This window comes from Somniosus microcephalus, unplaced genomic scaffold (assembly GCF_052327205.1).
Source record: "Somniosus microcephalus isolate GS21.2 unplaced genomic scaffold, FLI_Smic_1.0 unresolved_chr2, whole genome shotgun sequence".
Classification (NCBI taxonomy): Eukaryota; Metazoa; Chordata; class Chondrichthyes; order Squaliformes; family Somniosidae; genus Somniosus; species Somniosus microcephalus.
This window is the reverse complement of record NW_028225180.1, coordinates 6,769,747-6,784,354: the sequence shown is the minus strand read 5'-3', so window position 1 is coordinate 6,784,354 and position 14,608 is coordinate 6,769,747. Positions and strand designations below refer to the sequence as shown.

Genomic DNA, 14,608 nt, shown 5'->3' with positions numbered 1-14,608 from the left:
ACTTTCTATCTTTCTTTCTATCCTTCTTTCTATCGTTCTATTCTTTCTATCTTTCTTTCTATCCTTCTTTCTATCTTTCTATCCTTCTTTCTATCTTTCTTTCTATCCTTCTTTCTATCTTTCTTTCTATCTTTCTATCCTTCTTTCTATCTTTCTTTCTATCTATCTTTCTTTCCTTCTTTTGTATTTTTCCTCCTTTTTTTCTTTCTATCTTTCTATCCTTTCTATCATTCTTTATTTCTTTCTATCTTTCGTTCTATCTATTACTGGTCATCTCTTTGCTCTTATCCTATTTTACAGAAGATGCTCTTTGGTTGTATCTCGGTGCTGTTCCTGCTCACGGTGTGTGGAATGTTGGTCAGTGTTGTACTGTCCATTCACTGCCACCAGGCCCTGCGTTTCTGGAGACTGAACATTGACACGGTACGTCCGATTCTGTCCCATCGTAATGTGTCCAATTCACATGGAACGAGAGAGAGAGAGAGGGAAGAGACTGAGAGAGAGAGGGAGAGAGACAGAGAGAGAGAGAGAGAGAGAGAGAAGAGACAGAGAGAGAGGGACAGAGTGAGAAAAACAGAAACAGAGAGATAGAGAGAAAGAGAGAGAGAGACCAAGAGACAGAGGCAGAGAGAGAGAGAGACAGAGAGAGACAAAGAGAGAGACAGAGAGAGACAAAGAGAGAGACAGAGAGAGAGAGAGGGAGAGAGGGAAGAGACTGAGAGGGAGAGAGAGAGAGAGAGAGAGGAAACAGACTGAGTGAGAGAGAGAGAGATAGACAGAGGGAGAGAGAGGGAGAGAGGGAAGAGACTGAGAGAGAGGGACAGAGCGAGAAAAACAGAAACAGAGAGATAGAGAGAGAGACCGAGAGACAGAGGCAGAGGGAGAGAGACAGAGAGACAGACAGAGACAAAGAGAGAGACAGAGAGAGAGCGAGGGAGTGACGGAAGTGACAGGGAGAGAGAGAGAGAGAGAGAGAGAGAGAGGGAAAGAACTGAGAGGGACAGGGAGAGAGATAGAGGGATTGACACAGAGAGAGGGAAGAGACTGAGAGAGGGAGAGAGAGAGAGGGAGAGAGGGAAGAGACTGAGAGAGGGAGAGAGAGAGAGAGGGAGTCAGAGTGGGCGAGATAAAGTTGTTGTTTGGAACAGGCCTGTGGCTTCATGCAATGGTTTATTTTAATCTCGGTGACTTCCCCGTGAGCAGCCCACAACCTCCGATCCCGAAGGGGATGCCCTTATATCCGTGGAACAGGGCAACATTCCTACGGAAGACTCCCAGCGAATCCCAGCTCCTGGACCGTGGGATCAGAGGCGGTCCCAACCTGCTGGATCCGGCAAGAGGTCGCTGCTGGTACAGAAGTTTCTGGAAGGGGAGCCAAAGATATTGGGGGTGAGTTTCTCCCAGCAGCAGTGTTTCCGTCGGGTGAATTATTAGGTCGCTGGTCCAGGGCTCGGGTCTCTTGTTGAGACCACACCTGGAGTATTGTGTGCAGTTTTGGTCGCCTTATCTGAGGAAGGATGTTCTTGCCATGGAAGGTGTTATATCCGTGTATCTTAATGTTGTGTCCTTCAATAATCAGACAAAGACTGCAGGGAACGATCAACAGGTGTTTACTGAATGAGGGTTCAAACTGCAACTGACTGTACAGATCACTACTCAGGGTTTATATACAGGTGTGGTCACTACCGGTACTACAGGATACAGGAGCTGTAAAAAGTAGTTCTCCCCTTAAAGGTACATACATTACAATTCCTCCCCTTTTAGATTAACAGTACCATAACACTCATTTAACAATTAAATATCAAACTAATTACAATTAACACTTTTAACATGCAACATTAACTGAAAATAGTCTATTTATAAATTCAGTCTTTGGGGAGGCTTCCTGATTCTTTCTGGATAATACCTTCCCGAGTGTCTCGCTCTTGGTGCGGAGGCGATTCTAACACCCTGTCGTCAGTTGATTCATCAGCTTCCAATGCTATTGTTTCTGAGGTAGATGCGACCTGTACGTCGGGTTCCTCACCAGGTACGTATGGCCGAGACATGGGGTTGACTCGTTCCTGTGACTCTAGGATCTGGTCAGCATGGCGTCTCACAATGTTCTCCCCAACATCCACTGCGTACATTAGTGGCCCCTGCCGTGTGCATGTCGTTCCTGGTTGCCATTTCTCTGTTCGGTAGTCGCGGGCCAAGACTGGTTGCCCTACATTGAAGCTCCTTGTCGGCTTCTCATTGATGTGCTGGAATTGCTTACTCTCAACATCTCTTCGTACATTTGGTCTGAGCAAATCCAGACGAGATCTCAACCTTCGGTTAAAGAACATCATGGCCGGGGCCTGGTTGGTGACTGCATATGTCGCATTTCTGTAGGCTAACAGGAAATTGTCCACCTTATGCTGCAGTGGAATGTCGTCATCGCACATGGCCTTTATTGCTTTTTTAAAGGTTTGTACGAACCTCTCAGCCAATCCATTTGTGGCTGGATGATACGGGGCGGATGTGTAATGCCTTACCCCATTCCTTTTCATAAATCTTCGAAACTCGTCGGACACAAACTGTGGTCCGTTATCAGAGCAAATCTGCTCTGGCAAGCCGTTCCTGGCAAAAATGGTCCGTAGGACTGCAATAGTTTTCTCCGTGGTGGTGGAGGACATTTTGATCACCTCAGGCCATTTCGAGTGCGCATCCACGGCTATTAAAAACATTGAGTCCATGAATGGACCAGCAAAATCAATATGCACCCATTGCCATGGAGATGAGGGCCACTCCCATGGGTGTAGAGGGGCATGTGGTGGTGCATTTTGGACCTTCTGGCATCCTGAGCAGCTCTTTGTCAGGTCCTCGATTTGCTGATCGATCCCTGGCCACCACACATAAGCCCTAGCAAGGCTTTTCATTTTCACCCCTCCCAGATGACCTTCATGAAGCTCATTGAGCACTCTCTCCCTTAACTTGGATGGAGTTACCACTCGGGATCCACACATCAAGGTCCCCTGGCATACTGACAGCTGTTCTCTTCTGGATAAGAATGCTGGCAACAGTGAGTCGCCATGTGCTGGCCATCCCTTCACCATCAAATCATATACCCGAGACAGTGTCGGGTCATTTCGGGTCTCCTTCTCTATACCAGCGTTAGTTACTGGCAAGCATTCAATTATAGTCGAATGAAATATTTCGACAGCATCCACTGCTGGTGCTTCCTCCGCAGTAGGCAGTGGCAGGCGTGATAGCCCATCAGCGTTTCCATGCTGTTTTGTGCCCTTATACTCGATTTCATATTGGTGCGCCCCTAGAAAAAGGGACCATCTTTGTAGCCATTGCGCAGTCATCACCGGAACGCCCTTCTTTGGATTAAAGATGGAGACAAGTGGTTGGTGGTCAGTCAGCAAGGTGAACTTCTGCCCGTGCAGATAGTGATTGAACTTTTTCACTCCCCACACTAGGCTGAGGGCCTCCCTATCAATCTGGGCGTAGTTACGCTCGGCTGAGGTTAGTGACCGAGATGCAAAGGCTACTGGCCTCTCCGAGCCGTCCGGTAATTTGTGCGACAGCACCGCTCCAATGCCATAGGGTGATGCATCACACGCCAACCGAATTGGTAGTGCTGGGTTGAAATGAGCCAACACCTCTTTTGATGTGATCAATGCTTTGCTCTTCTGGAAAGCTCGTTTACATTCGTCACTCCACTTTCATGGTACCCCCGTTTGCAGTAGGGTGTTCAGTGGGTGTAGTACGGTAGACAAATTCGGCAAGAACTTATGGTAGTAACTTGTCCCTTAAAGTATCTGCTAGTCCCATTCCAAACTGGCAGTGTTTTGATAGCTTGCGCAGTTCCGTTAAATACTCAGCATTACTTTCATCTTTATGCTGGTTCCTTTTGTGAAACTTAAATCTTTCTGCTATCAGCAGCGGTGTGGGGTTTAAGTGGTCCTGTAGGATTGACACTATGTTTTCAAAATCCTTTTCTACTGGCTTCTCTGGGGTTACTAGGTTTCATGGTAAGCCATACATTTTTGCACCCATTGAATTCAACAATACCAGCGCTTTCTTGTCATCTGGCACTTCATTCGCCTTGCAGTATACTTCTATGCGTTCGACATATGTCGGCCAATCTTTGACTTCATTGTCGAACGCTGTGATACTGCCACTCTTCAGCATTTTTTGGGTGTAGTTAGACTGGCTTAAAATGGTGTCTCCCGCGCTTTCCTTTCTTCCCCGCTGCGGCTTAAAATGGCGTCTCCCGCGCTTTCCTTTCTTCCCCGCTGCGGCTTAAAATGGCGTCTCCCGCGCTGCTGCCAATGCCGCTCTTGGCGGTCCTCGTGGCAAATGGCGACCCCCTGTGGGTTTCGTGCGCTGCTCCTGCGCTGCTGCCAATGCCGCTCTCTGCGGTCCTCGTGGCAATGGCAGCGCCTCGCATTTTCCTGCGCGCCTCTCTCCCCCGTTGACGCTGCTCAGCCCTTGAACACCGACTGCGCTCTGCTCTCTCTCGTCTCTCTCCCCGTTGATGCCGCTCGGTCCTGAACACCGGCTGCGCCCTGTGCGCTCTGCCCTCTCTCTCTCCCCCGTCGACACTGCTCGGCCTTTTTCTGTGCCGCTCGGTCGGCTCCAGCCGCCGCTGTCCGGGAAGGGTCCGCGCAGTACCTGTTGCCAGCCTGGTTCGCTGGACCACCGTGACTGGAAAGCCAAGCCTGGCTCTCGACAGCCTCCCCTGCGATGCTCAAATCTCCGCTGGATGACTGGGCGGTTGCCCGTGGTCGACGCCCGTGCTTCTGGACTCGACCTTCTTCCACTGTTCTCCAGGAGCGAATCCCTGGGAGGTGATGCAGAGTTGCAGGTAGGTTTGAATCTGCGTCATTGCCAATGTTATATCCGTGTATCTTAATGTTGTGTCCTTCAATAATCAGACAACAGACTGCAGGGAACGATCAACAGGTGTTTACTGAATGAGGGTTCAAACTGCAACTAACTTTACAGATCACTACTCAGGGTTTATATACAGGTGTGGTCACTGCCGGTACTACAGGATACAGCAGCTGTAAAAAGTAGTTCTCCCCTTAAAGGTACATACATTACAGAAGGAGTGCAGCGAAGATTCACCAGACTGATACCTGGGATGGCAGGAATGACGTATGAGGAGAGATTCACAGAAACCTCACAGAAACCTCACAGTACAGATAGAGGCCATTTCGGCCCATCGAGCCTGCACCGACACATGTCCCTCCCAATCCCCGTAACCCCTACACCAACACATATCCCACCCTATCCCCGTAACCCCACGTATTTAATCCCCCTAACACTAAGGGTCAATTTTTATCATAGCCAATCAACCTAACCTGCACATCTTTGGACTGTGGGAGGAAACCGGAGCACCCGGAGGAAACCCACGCAAACACGGGGAGAATGTGCAAACTCCACACAGACAGTCGCCCGAGGTCGGATTCGAACCCGGGTCCCTGGCGCTGTGAGATTGGGTCGCTTGGACTTATACTCGCTGGAGTTTAGAAGAATGAGAGGGGATCTCATTGAAACTTGTAAAATTCTAACAGGTCTTGACAAACTAGATGCAGGAAGGATGTTCCCGATGGCGGGGGAGTCCAGAACCAGGGGTCACAGTCTAAGGATAAGGGGTAAGCCATTTAGGACTGAGATGAGGAGGAATTTCTTCACCCAGAGAGTGGTGAACCTGTGGAATTCTCTACCACAGAAGGCAGTTGAGGTCAATTCATTAAATATATTCAAGAAGGAGTTGGATATATTTCTTAAGGCTAAAGGGATGAAGGGATATGGGGAGAAGGCAGGGACAGGGTACTGAATTTGGATGATCAGCCATGATCTCATTAAATGGCGGAACAGGCTCGAGGGGCCGAATGGCCTACTCCTGCTCCTATCTTCTAGGTTTCTATGTTTCTTGTCTTCAATGCTCGGGGTCGCTGAATGCCAACTTGACCCCCCCCCACCTCCCCAACCAGGTCCCGGGGTGAAAGGTCAATGGTCAGAGAGAAAAGGAACGTAGGAACTGGAGGAGGCCATTCAGCCCCTCGAGCCTGTTCCGCCTTTCAATGAGACCCTGGCTGATCCGTGGCCAAACTCCACATCCCCGTCTTTGCCCCAGATCCCTTAATACAGTTTGGTTAACAAAAACCTATCAATCTCAGATTTAAATTTAACAATTGACCCGCCATCAATTGCTGTTTGTGGAAGAGGGTTCCACATTCTGCCACCCTTTGTGTGTGGAACCGTTTCCTAACTTCACTCCTGAAAGGCCTGGCTCCAATTTATAGGCTGTGTCCCCTAATCCTAGACATAAGAACAGAGGGATCTGGGTGTCCGAGTGCATGAATCACAAAAGGTCACTATGCAGGTACAGCAAGTAATTAGGAAAGCTAATAGAATGTTATTGTTTATTGCGAGGGGAATTGAATACAAAAGTAGGGAGGTTATGCTTCAGTTATCCAGGGCATTGGTGAGACCACATCTGGAGTACTGTGTACAGTATTGGTCTCCTTATTTAAGGAGGGATGTAAATGCGTTGGAGGCAGTTCAGAGAAGGTTTACTAGACTAATACCTGGAATGGGCGGGTTGTCCTATGAGGAAAGGTTGGACAGGCGAGGCTTGTATCTACTGGAGTTTAGAAGAGTAAGAGGTGACTTGATTGAAACATATAAGACCCTGATGGGTCTGGACAGGGTGGATGTGGAGAGGATGTTTCCTCTTGTGGGAGAATCTAGAACTAGGGGTCACTGTTTAAAAATAAGGGGTCGCCCATTTAAGACAGAGATGAGGAGACATTTTTCTCACAGAGGGTCGTGAGTCTTTGGGACTCTCTTCCTCAGAGGGCAGTGGAAGCAGAGTCTGAGAATATTTTTAAGGCAGAGGTAGAGAGATTCCTGGTAAGCAAGGGGGTGAAAGGTTATCGGGGGTAGGCGGGAATGTGGAGTAATCGGACCAGCCCTGATCTTATTGAATGGCGGAGCAGGCTCGAGGGGCCGAGTGGCCGACTCCTGCTCCTAATTCGTATGTTCGTATAAGAAATAAGAGCAGGAGTAGGCTGTACGGCCCCTCGAGCCTGCTCCGCCATTCAATAAGATCATGGCTGATCTTCTACCTCAACACTAGTTCCACATTCTCACCGCTCTCTGGGTGAAGAAGTTTCTCCGGAATTCCCTATTGGATTTATTAGTGACTCTCTTATATTGACGGCCCCTAGTACTGGTCTCGCCCACAAGTGGAAACATCTTCTCTACGTTTACCCGATCGAACCCTGTGGTGTATGTAACTTGTTCCACCTTAAGAGAACTTAAACCTGTTCCACCTTAAGAGATGTACTACTTTCTCTGGCTGCTGTATACGGTAATACCGGTGGTGACCACACCGGTATATAAGTGCTGTGTAGTAATTTGCTGGGTAGTACAGCCCTAACCTCCGAATAGTAAAGACCTATTGAAAAGCTATTCTTGTAGTCTGTGTCAGTAATTGACCTTAAATATAACTGGAACACACAGACTTAACAGTGGCGACGAGTCCGATCTTACCCTGCGGCAGTTTACATCCACGGCAGCTTCGTCCTCAGAACGGGCGTCGAGAAGAGGCATCCACCCTCATCATCCTGCTGAACAGCACGTCGCGCGGGAGGCATCGAGGACCCGGAGTGAAGAAGAGAAATTCTGAACTCGAAGCCCCCATCAGCGGCAGACAGCTATCTTCCTTCTACCACGGTGGTGGGTAAGCCAATCAGCGAAAGTCGGCCGCGTTGGCTGTAGCGAAGGGGAGGGAAGACGGAGGAAAGAGGGCGGTGAAATCGACCGCGGCCGGTGAAAAGGGCCGGGCCGCATTCGGGCCGAAAGGCGCAGCGACTGGGGCAGCTGAAGGCGCGAGAGCCGCGGTGAATTCGAACGCAGCGGGTGCACATAACCGGGCTGCAAGAAGGGCTGCGAGGCGCGACGGCAGGGAAGCGCGAATGCCCACGGGAACCGCGGTGGAGTAGAAGCAGCGTCGGGGGAGTTGTTAACCACTGGGGAGGTGAGACCGGCAGCAGCACAGCAATCGCCATTGCAGCCAGCGGGTGAAGAAGACGAGTGCGGGAAAGACCGCCAAGCGCGGGAAGCCGCCATTTTGGAAAAGAAAAAAAAAAATTTGCAAAGATGCCTAAACATGGGAACATTAATACTTTTGATAGCGACATCGAAGATTGGACCACGTATGTAGAACGCATAGAAGTTTATTGTAGAGCAAATAAGATACCAGATAGGGAGGCTCTCAGCCTTGTGTGGGGAGTAAAGAAGTTTAATCATTACCTGCAGGGCCAAAAGTTTACGCTTCTGACAGACCATCAGCCGTTGGTATCCATTTTTAACCCTAAGAAGGGTGTGTCGGTGATGACAGCACAGAGACTCCAGAGATGGTCCCTTTTCCTAGGGGCACATCAATATCAGATAGAATTCAAAGGTACAAAGCAGCATGGTAATGCTGATGGGCTGTCGCGCCTGCCACTACCTGAAGAAGAGGAGACAACGAAGGTTGACCCTGTTGAGTTATTTCACTCGACCATCATCGAGTGTTTACCAGTCACCAATGCAAGTATTGAAAGAGAAACCAGGAACGACCCGACACTGTCCCGAGTCTACGAGGTTGCAGTGAAGGGATGGCCAGCACATGGTGATTCTCTGTTACCGGCATTCTCGGCAAGACGAGACCAGCTGTCCGTCTGTCAAGGAACATTGATGTATGGAACGAGAGTGATTATTCCTCCTAAGTTAAGGGAAAGAGTTCTAAAGGAACTGCATGAAGGTCATCTGGGGGGAGTCAAGATGAAAAGTCTTGCTAGGGCTTATGTGTGGTGGCCGGGCATTGACCAACAGATAGAGGAGTTGACGAAAAGCTGCTCAGGGTGCCAAAAAGTGCAAAATGCACCTCCGATTGCACCGCTGCATCCATGGGAATGGCCTTCAGCCCCATGGCAACGCGTACATATTGACTTTGCTGGACCATTCATGGACTCCATGTTTCTAATTGCGGTGGACGCACATTCTAAATGGCCAGAAGTGATCAAGATGACTACCACTACTTCAGAAAAGACAATTGCGGTGTTAAGAATGATATTCGCAAGGAACGGATTGCCAGAACAAATATGTTCCGACAACGGACCACAGTTCGTGTCAGAAGAATTTCAAAAATTCTTAAAGAAGAATGGGGTGAAACATTATACCTCTGCCCCATATCATCCGGCTACAAATGGGTTGGCCGAGAGATTTGTACAAACATTCAAAAAGGCAATAAAGGCCATGAGCGAAGATCAGATTCCACTACAACATAAGGTGGACAAGTTTCTACTGGCATATCGAAACGCCGCTCATGCAGTGACAAACCAAAGTCCTGCCATGATGTTTTATAACAGGAGGTTGCGGTCCAGGTTGGACTTGTTAAAACCAAATGTGCAGAGGGAAGTTGAAAACAAACAGTTCCAGCATATAAATAACAAGACCACTCGGAGTTTTGAGGTAGGACAACCAGTGTTGGCCAGGGACTATGGAAACGAGAAATGGCAATCCGGAACAATTCGGGCCAGACAAGGACCCCTGATGTACACGGTAGATGTTGGTAAAAATGTAATACGGCGTCATGCTGACCAACTGGTAGAATCGAGAACAAGGGTCGAACCCATGGTTACGACAGAGACAACCATGGAAGAGGTTAGTGAACCTGAAGCATCTACCTCGGCAGTGAATGTACCTGATGATGATGTCCAGGACATAAGAGACCAACTAGAGGAGTCACCTCAGCAACAAGAATCAGAGACCCCTGAAAGGCGTTATCCAACTCGAATCAGGAGGCCTCCTGAGAGACTGAACCTTTGAACTGTTTCTACATGAAGTTGTATATGTATATATGTTATTATGTTATGTTAAATGGGGATATAACTGTTAAGCTAAAAAGGGAGGATTGTGGTGTATGTAACTTGTTCCACCTTAAGAGAACTTAAACCTGTTCCACCTTAAGAGATGTACTACTTTCTCTGGCTGCTGTATACGGTAATACCGGTGGTGACCACACCGGTATATAAGTGCTGTGTAGTAATTTGCTGGGTAGTACAGCCCTAACCTCCGAATAGTAAAGACCTATTGAAAGGTTATTCTTGTAGTCTGTGTCAGTAATTGACCTTAAATATAACTGGAACACACAGACTTAACAAACCCCTTTCATAATTTTAAAGACCTCTATCAGGTCACCCCCCAGTCTTCCCTTTTCCAAAGAAAAGAGCCCCAGACCGTTCAAACTTTCCTGATAGGTATAACCTCCCAGCTCTGTTATCATCCTAGTAAATCTTTCTTGCATGTTCTCACTTGCCTCTATATCCTTTTTATAATATGGAGACCAGAACTGTGCACAGTAACTCCCAGTGTGATATGGAGACCAGGACTGTGCACAGTAACTCCAAGTGTGATATGGAGACCAGAACTCTGCACAGTAACTCCCAGTGTGATATGGAGACCAGGACTGTGCACAGTAACTCCAAGTGTGATATGGAGACCAGGACTGTGCACAGTAACTCCAAGTGTGATATGGAGACCAGAACTGTGCACAGTAACTCCAAGTGTGATATGGAGACCAGAACTGTGCACAGTAACTCCAAGTGTGATATGGAGACCAGAACTGTGCACAGTAACTCCCAGTGTGATATTGAGACCAGAACTCTGCACAGTAACTCCCAGTGTGATATGGAGACCAGAACTGTGCACAGTACTCCAAGTGTGATATGGAGACCAGAACTGTGCACAGTCACTCCAAGTGTGATATGGAGACCAGAACTGTGCACAGTAACTCCCAGTGTGATATGGAGACCAGAACTGTGCACAGTAACTCCCAGTGTGATATGGAGACCAGAACTGTGCACAGTAACTCCCAGTGTGATATGGAGACCAGAACTGTGCACAGTAACTCCAAGTGTGATATGGAGACCAGAACTGTGCACAGTAACTCCCAGTGTGATATGGAGACCAGAACTGTGCACAGTAACTCCCAGTGTGATATTGAGACCAGAACTCTGCACAGTAACTCCCAGTGTGATATGGAGACCAGAACTGTGCACAGTAACTCCAAGTGTGATATGGAGACCAGAACTGTGCACAGTAACTCCAAGTGTGATATGGAGACCAGAACTGTGCACAGTAACACCAAGTGTGATATGGAGACCAGAACTGTGCACAGTAACTCCAAGTGTGATATGGAGACCAGACCTGTGCACAGTAACTCCAAGTGTGATATGGAGACCAGAACTGTGCACAGTAACTCCAAGTGTGATATGGAGACCAGAACTGTGCACAGTAACTCCAAGTGTGATATGGAGACCAGACCTGTGCACAGTAACTCCAAGTGTGATATGGAGACCAGAACTGTGCACAGTACTCCAAGTGTGATATGGAGACCAGAACTGTGCACAGTACTCCAAGTGCGATATGACCAGACCTGTGCACAGTAACTCCAAGTGTGATATGGAGGCCAGAACTGTGCACAGTAATCCAAGTGTGATATGGAGACCAGAACTGTGCACCGTATTCCAAGTGTGAAATGGAGACTAGAACTGTGCACAGTAGCTCCAAGTGTGATATGGAGACCAGAACTGTGCACAATAACTCCCAGTGTGATAAGGAGACCAGAACTGTGCACAGTAACTCCAAGTGTGATATGGAGACCAGAACTGTGCACAGTACTCCAAGTGTAACATGGTTGAGTGTCGCTGGTGACACCTGGAGTGGGATCCTCGAGCATAGACTTTAGTCCTGGATCTGGGGAGACCTCACGGTCACGCTTGCTCCAACCATCTTGCGGATAGGGTGTGGATAGGCGGGCGTGGGGCAGTAGATTAGCTTTCTCTCTAACCTCCGTGTCCTGGCTATCTCCCACCAGATCATCCTCCTGGTCCTGGGACTGAGCACCATGGCTTGCAGTGCGCCAATGTACCTGTCGCAGGCAACCATCTCGGGCAGGAACGGAACCGGCTGGTGGGCGGGTGCACTGGTGAGTCCGAACAAATTTGCTTCGCTTAAGCACGGGAGTGGATGGCCGTTGGCTGTTGTTGAGGTGGGCGGGGTCTGCTGGCCTTCTGCTTTTACGATCGGCCGAATTCTGCTACACACCCGGCGGTGGGGGGGATTCCAGGGGGAATCCAATCAAAGTAACAGGAGTTAGGCCATTCAGTCCCCCTCGAGCCTGTTATATCAGGAACAGGAGTTAGGCCATTCAGCCCCATGAGCCTGTTACACAGGAACAGGAGAAGGCCATTCAGCCCCTCGAGCCTGTTACATCAGGAACAGGAGGAGGCCATTCAGCCCCCTCGAGCCTGTTACACAGGAACAGGAGGAGGCCCATTCAGCCCCCTCGAGCCTGTTACACAGGAACAGGAGGAGGCCCATTCAGCCCCCTCGAGCCTGTTATATCAGGAACAGGAGGAGGCCCATTCAGCCCCCTCGAGCCTGTTACACAGGAACAGGAGGAGGCCCATTCAGCCCCCTCGAGCCTGTTACACAGGAACAGGAGGAGGCCATTCAGCCCCCTCGAGCCTGTTACACAGGAACAGGAGGAGGCCCATTCAGCCCCCTCGAGCCTGTTATATCAGGAACAGGAGGAGGCCCATTCAGTCCCCTCAAGCCTATTACATTAGGAACAAGAGGAGGTCATTCAGCCCCTCGAGCCTGTTACATCAGGAACAGGAGGAGGTCATTCAGTCCCCCTCGAGCCTGTTACATCAGGAACAGGAGGAGGTCATTAAGCCTCCTCGAGCCTGTTACATCAGGAACAGGAGGAGGCCATTCAGCCCCCTTGAGCCTTTTACATTAGGAACAGGAGGAGGCCATTCAGCCCCCTTGAGCCTTTTACATTAGGAACAGGAGGAGGTCATTCAGCCCCCTTGAGCCTGTTAGATAAGAACAGGAGGAGGCCAATCAGCCCCCTCGAGCCTGTTACACAGGAACAGGAGGAGGTCATTCAGCCCCCTCGAGCCTGTTACACCAGGAACAGGGGGAGGCCCATTCAGTCCCTCGAGCCTGTTACACAGGAACAGGAGGAGGCCATTCAGCCCCTCGAGCGTCCAATGGGAGGGGAGCATTGGGGCGGGGCCATCGCGAGGATGGACATGTCGAGTGACCAATGGGAGTGGTCATGTAGGGAGGGCGGGGGGATAGAGGGCGGAGGTCAATCGATGGATCCTCCAGGATTACGTCCAGCCGAGGTTGATGACACTGATGGTCAAGGAAGGTGTGCGCGGGTCCCTCACCTGTCTCTGTTATCCCGTCCGCAGTGCATCATCTCCGGAGTCCTGGCCATCGTAGCGGAGGCACAGCTCACGGTTAAAATGGTAAGGGGGCTTGGTGCGACCGCAGGGGAGGGGGGAGTTCTCTGCGCGCAGAAAGAGAGTGGGGGGGGTCAAGCGCGGGAACAGGAGGCTGGAGGCGAGGACGGAGGGGACAGGCGGGGTAGGCGGTGAGGGTTGTTATTTTTGGAGGGGTTTGGAAGACCGAGGGAACTTGGGGAAGAGAATTCCCCGAGGGCATTCCGGAGAAAGGAAGGAAGGAAGAGACAGAGGGAGAGAAAGAAAGAGAGAGAGAGAGAGAGAGAAGGAAAGGGAGAGAGAGAAAGAGTGAGAGAGACAGAAGGAAAGAGAGATGTGTTAATTTGCAACAACTAAAGCTCTGATTGGGCTCCATGATGACAAGTCCTGATTGCTGATTGGTCCGTTTGGAAGATAAGACACACCCACCTGCCCTTGTATTCAGTGACTTTGCAAAGTGTAATTCAATCCATTCTGACTGCAGACTCCAGACAGCACAGAGCTCACTTGGAACTGACAGGGCTCACGCTCAAGGGTTAAGACCTTCTCCCAGGCCCCCAAACAGGTTCCTGCCCCCACCCCTTGAGTTTCTGACCCCCTCCCCCACCCCTTGAGTTTCTGACCTCCTCCCCCAGCCCAAGCTCCTGACCTCCTCCCCCAGCCCAAGTTCCTGACCTCCTCCCCCAGCCCAAGTTCCTGACCTCCTCCCCCCCCAGCCCAAGTTCCTGACCTCCTCCCTCAGCCCAAGTTCCTGACCTCCTCCCCCAGCCCAAGTTCCTGACCTCCTCCCCCAGCCCAAGTTCCTGACCTCCTCCCCCAGCCCAAGTTCCTGACCGCCCCCAGCCCAAGTTCCTGACCTCCTCCCCCAGCCCAAGTTCCTGACCTCCTCCCCCAGCCCAAATTCCTGACCTCCTCCCCCAGCCCAAGTTCCTGACCTCCTCCCCCAGCCCAAGCTCCTGACCTCCTCCCCCAGCCCAAGTTCCTGACCTCCTCCCCCAGCCCAAGTTCATGTCCTCCTCCCCCAGCCCAAGTTCATGTCCTCCTCCCCCAGCCCAAGTTCATGTCCTCCTCCCCCAGCCCAAGTTCCTGACCTCCTCCCCAGCCCAAGTTCATGTCCTCCTCCCCCAGCCCAAGTTCCTGACCTCCTCCCCCAGCCCAAATTCCTGACCTCCTCCCTCAGCCCAAGTTCCTGACCTCCTCCCCCAGCCCAAGTTCCTGACCTCCTCCCCCAGCCCAAGTTCCTGACCTCCTCCCCCAGCCCAAGTTCCTGACCTCCTCCC

The 14,608-nt window shown here is 50.4% G+C and overlaps 1 protein-coding gene across 2 annotated transcripts in view; it reads left to right on the top strand.

Moving 5' to 3' along the window:
• The window catches only part of LOC147092060 (uncharacterized), a 74,035-nt gene that overhangs the window by 15,035 nt on the left and 44,392 nt on the right, over positions 1–14,608 (top strand). For both annotated transcript variants that reach the window (XM_085975798.1, XM_085975799.1), the window contains exons 6-9: positions 301–423; positions 1,204–1,389; positions 11,909–12,019; positions 13,299–13,355. In XM_085975798.1, the coding sequence (XP_085831924.1) occupies positions 301–423; positions 1,204–1,389; positions 11,909–12,019; positions 13,299–13,355 (477 nt within the window). The remainder of the gene's footprint in view (positions 1–300; positions 424–1,203; positions 1,390–11,908; positions 12,020–13,298; positions 13,356–14,608) is intronic.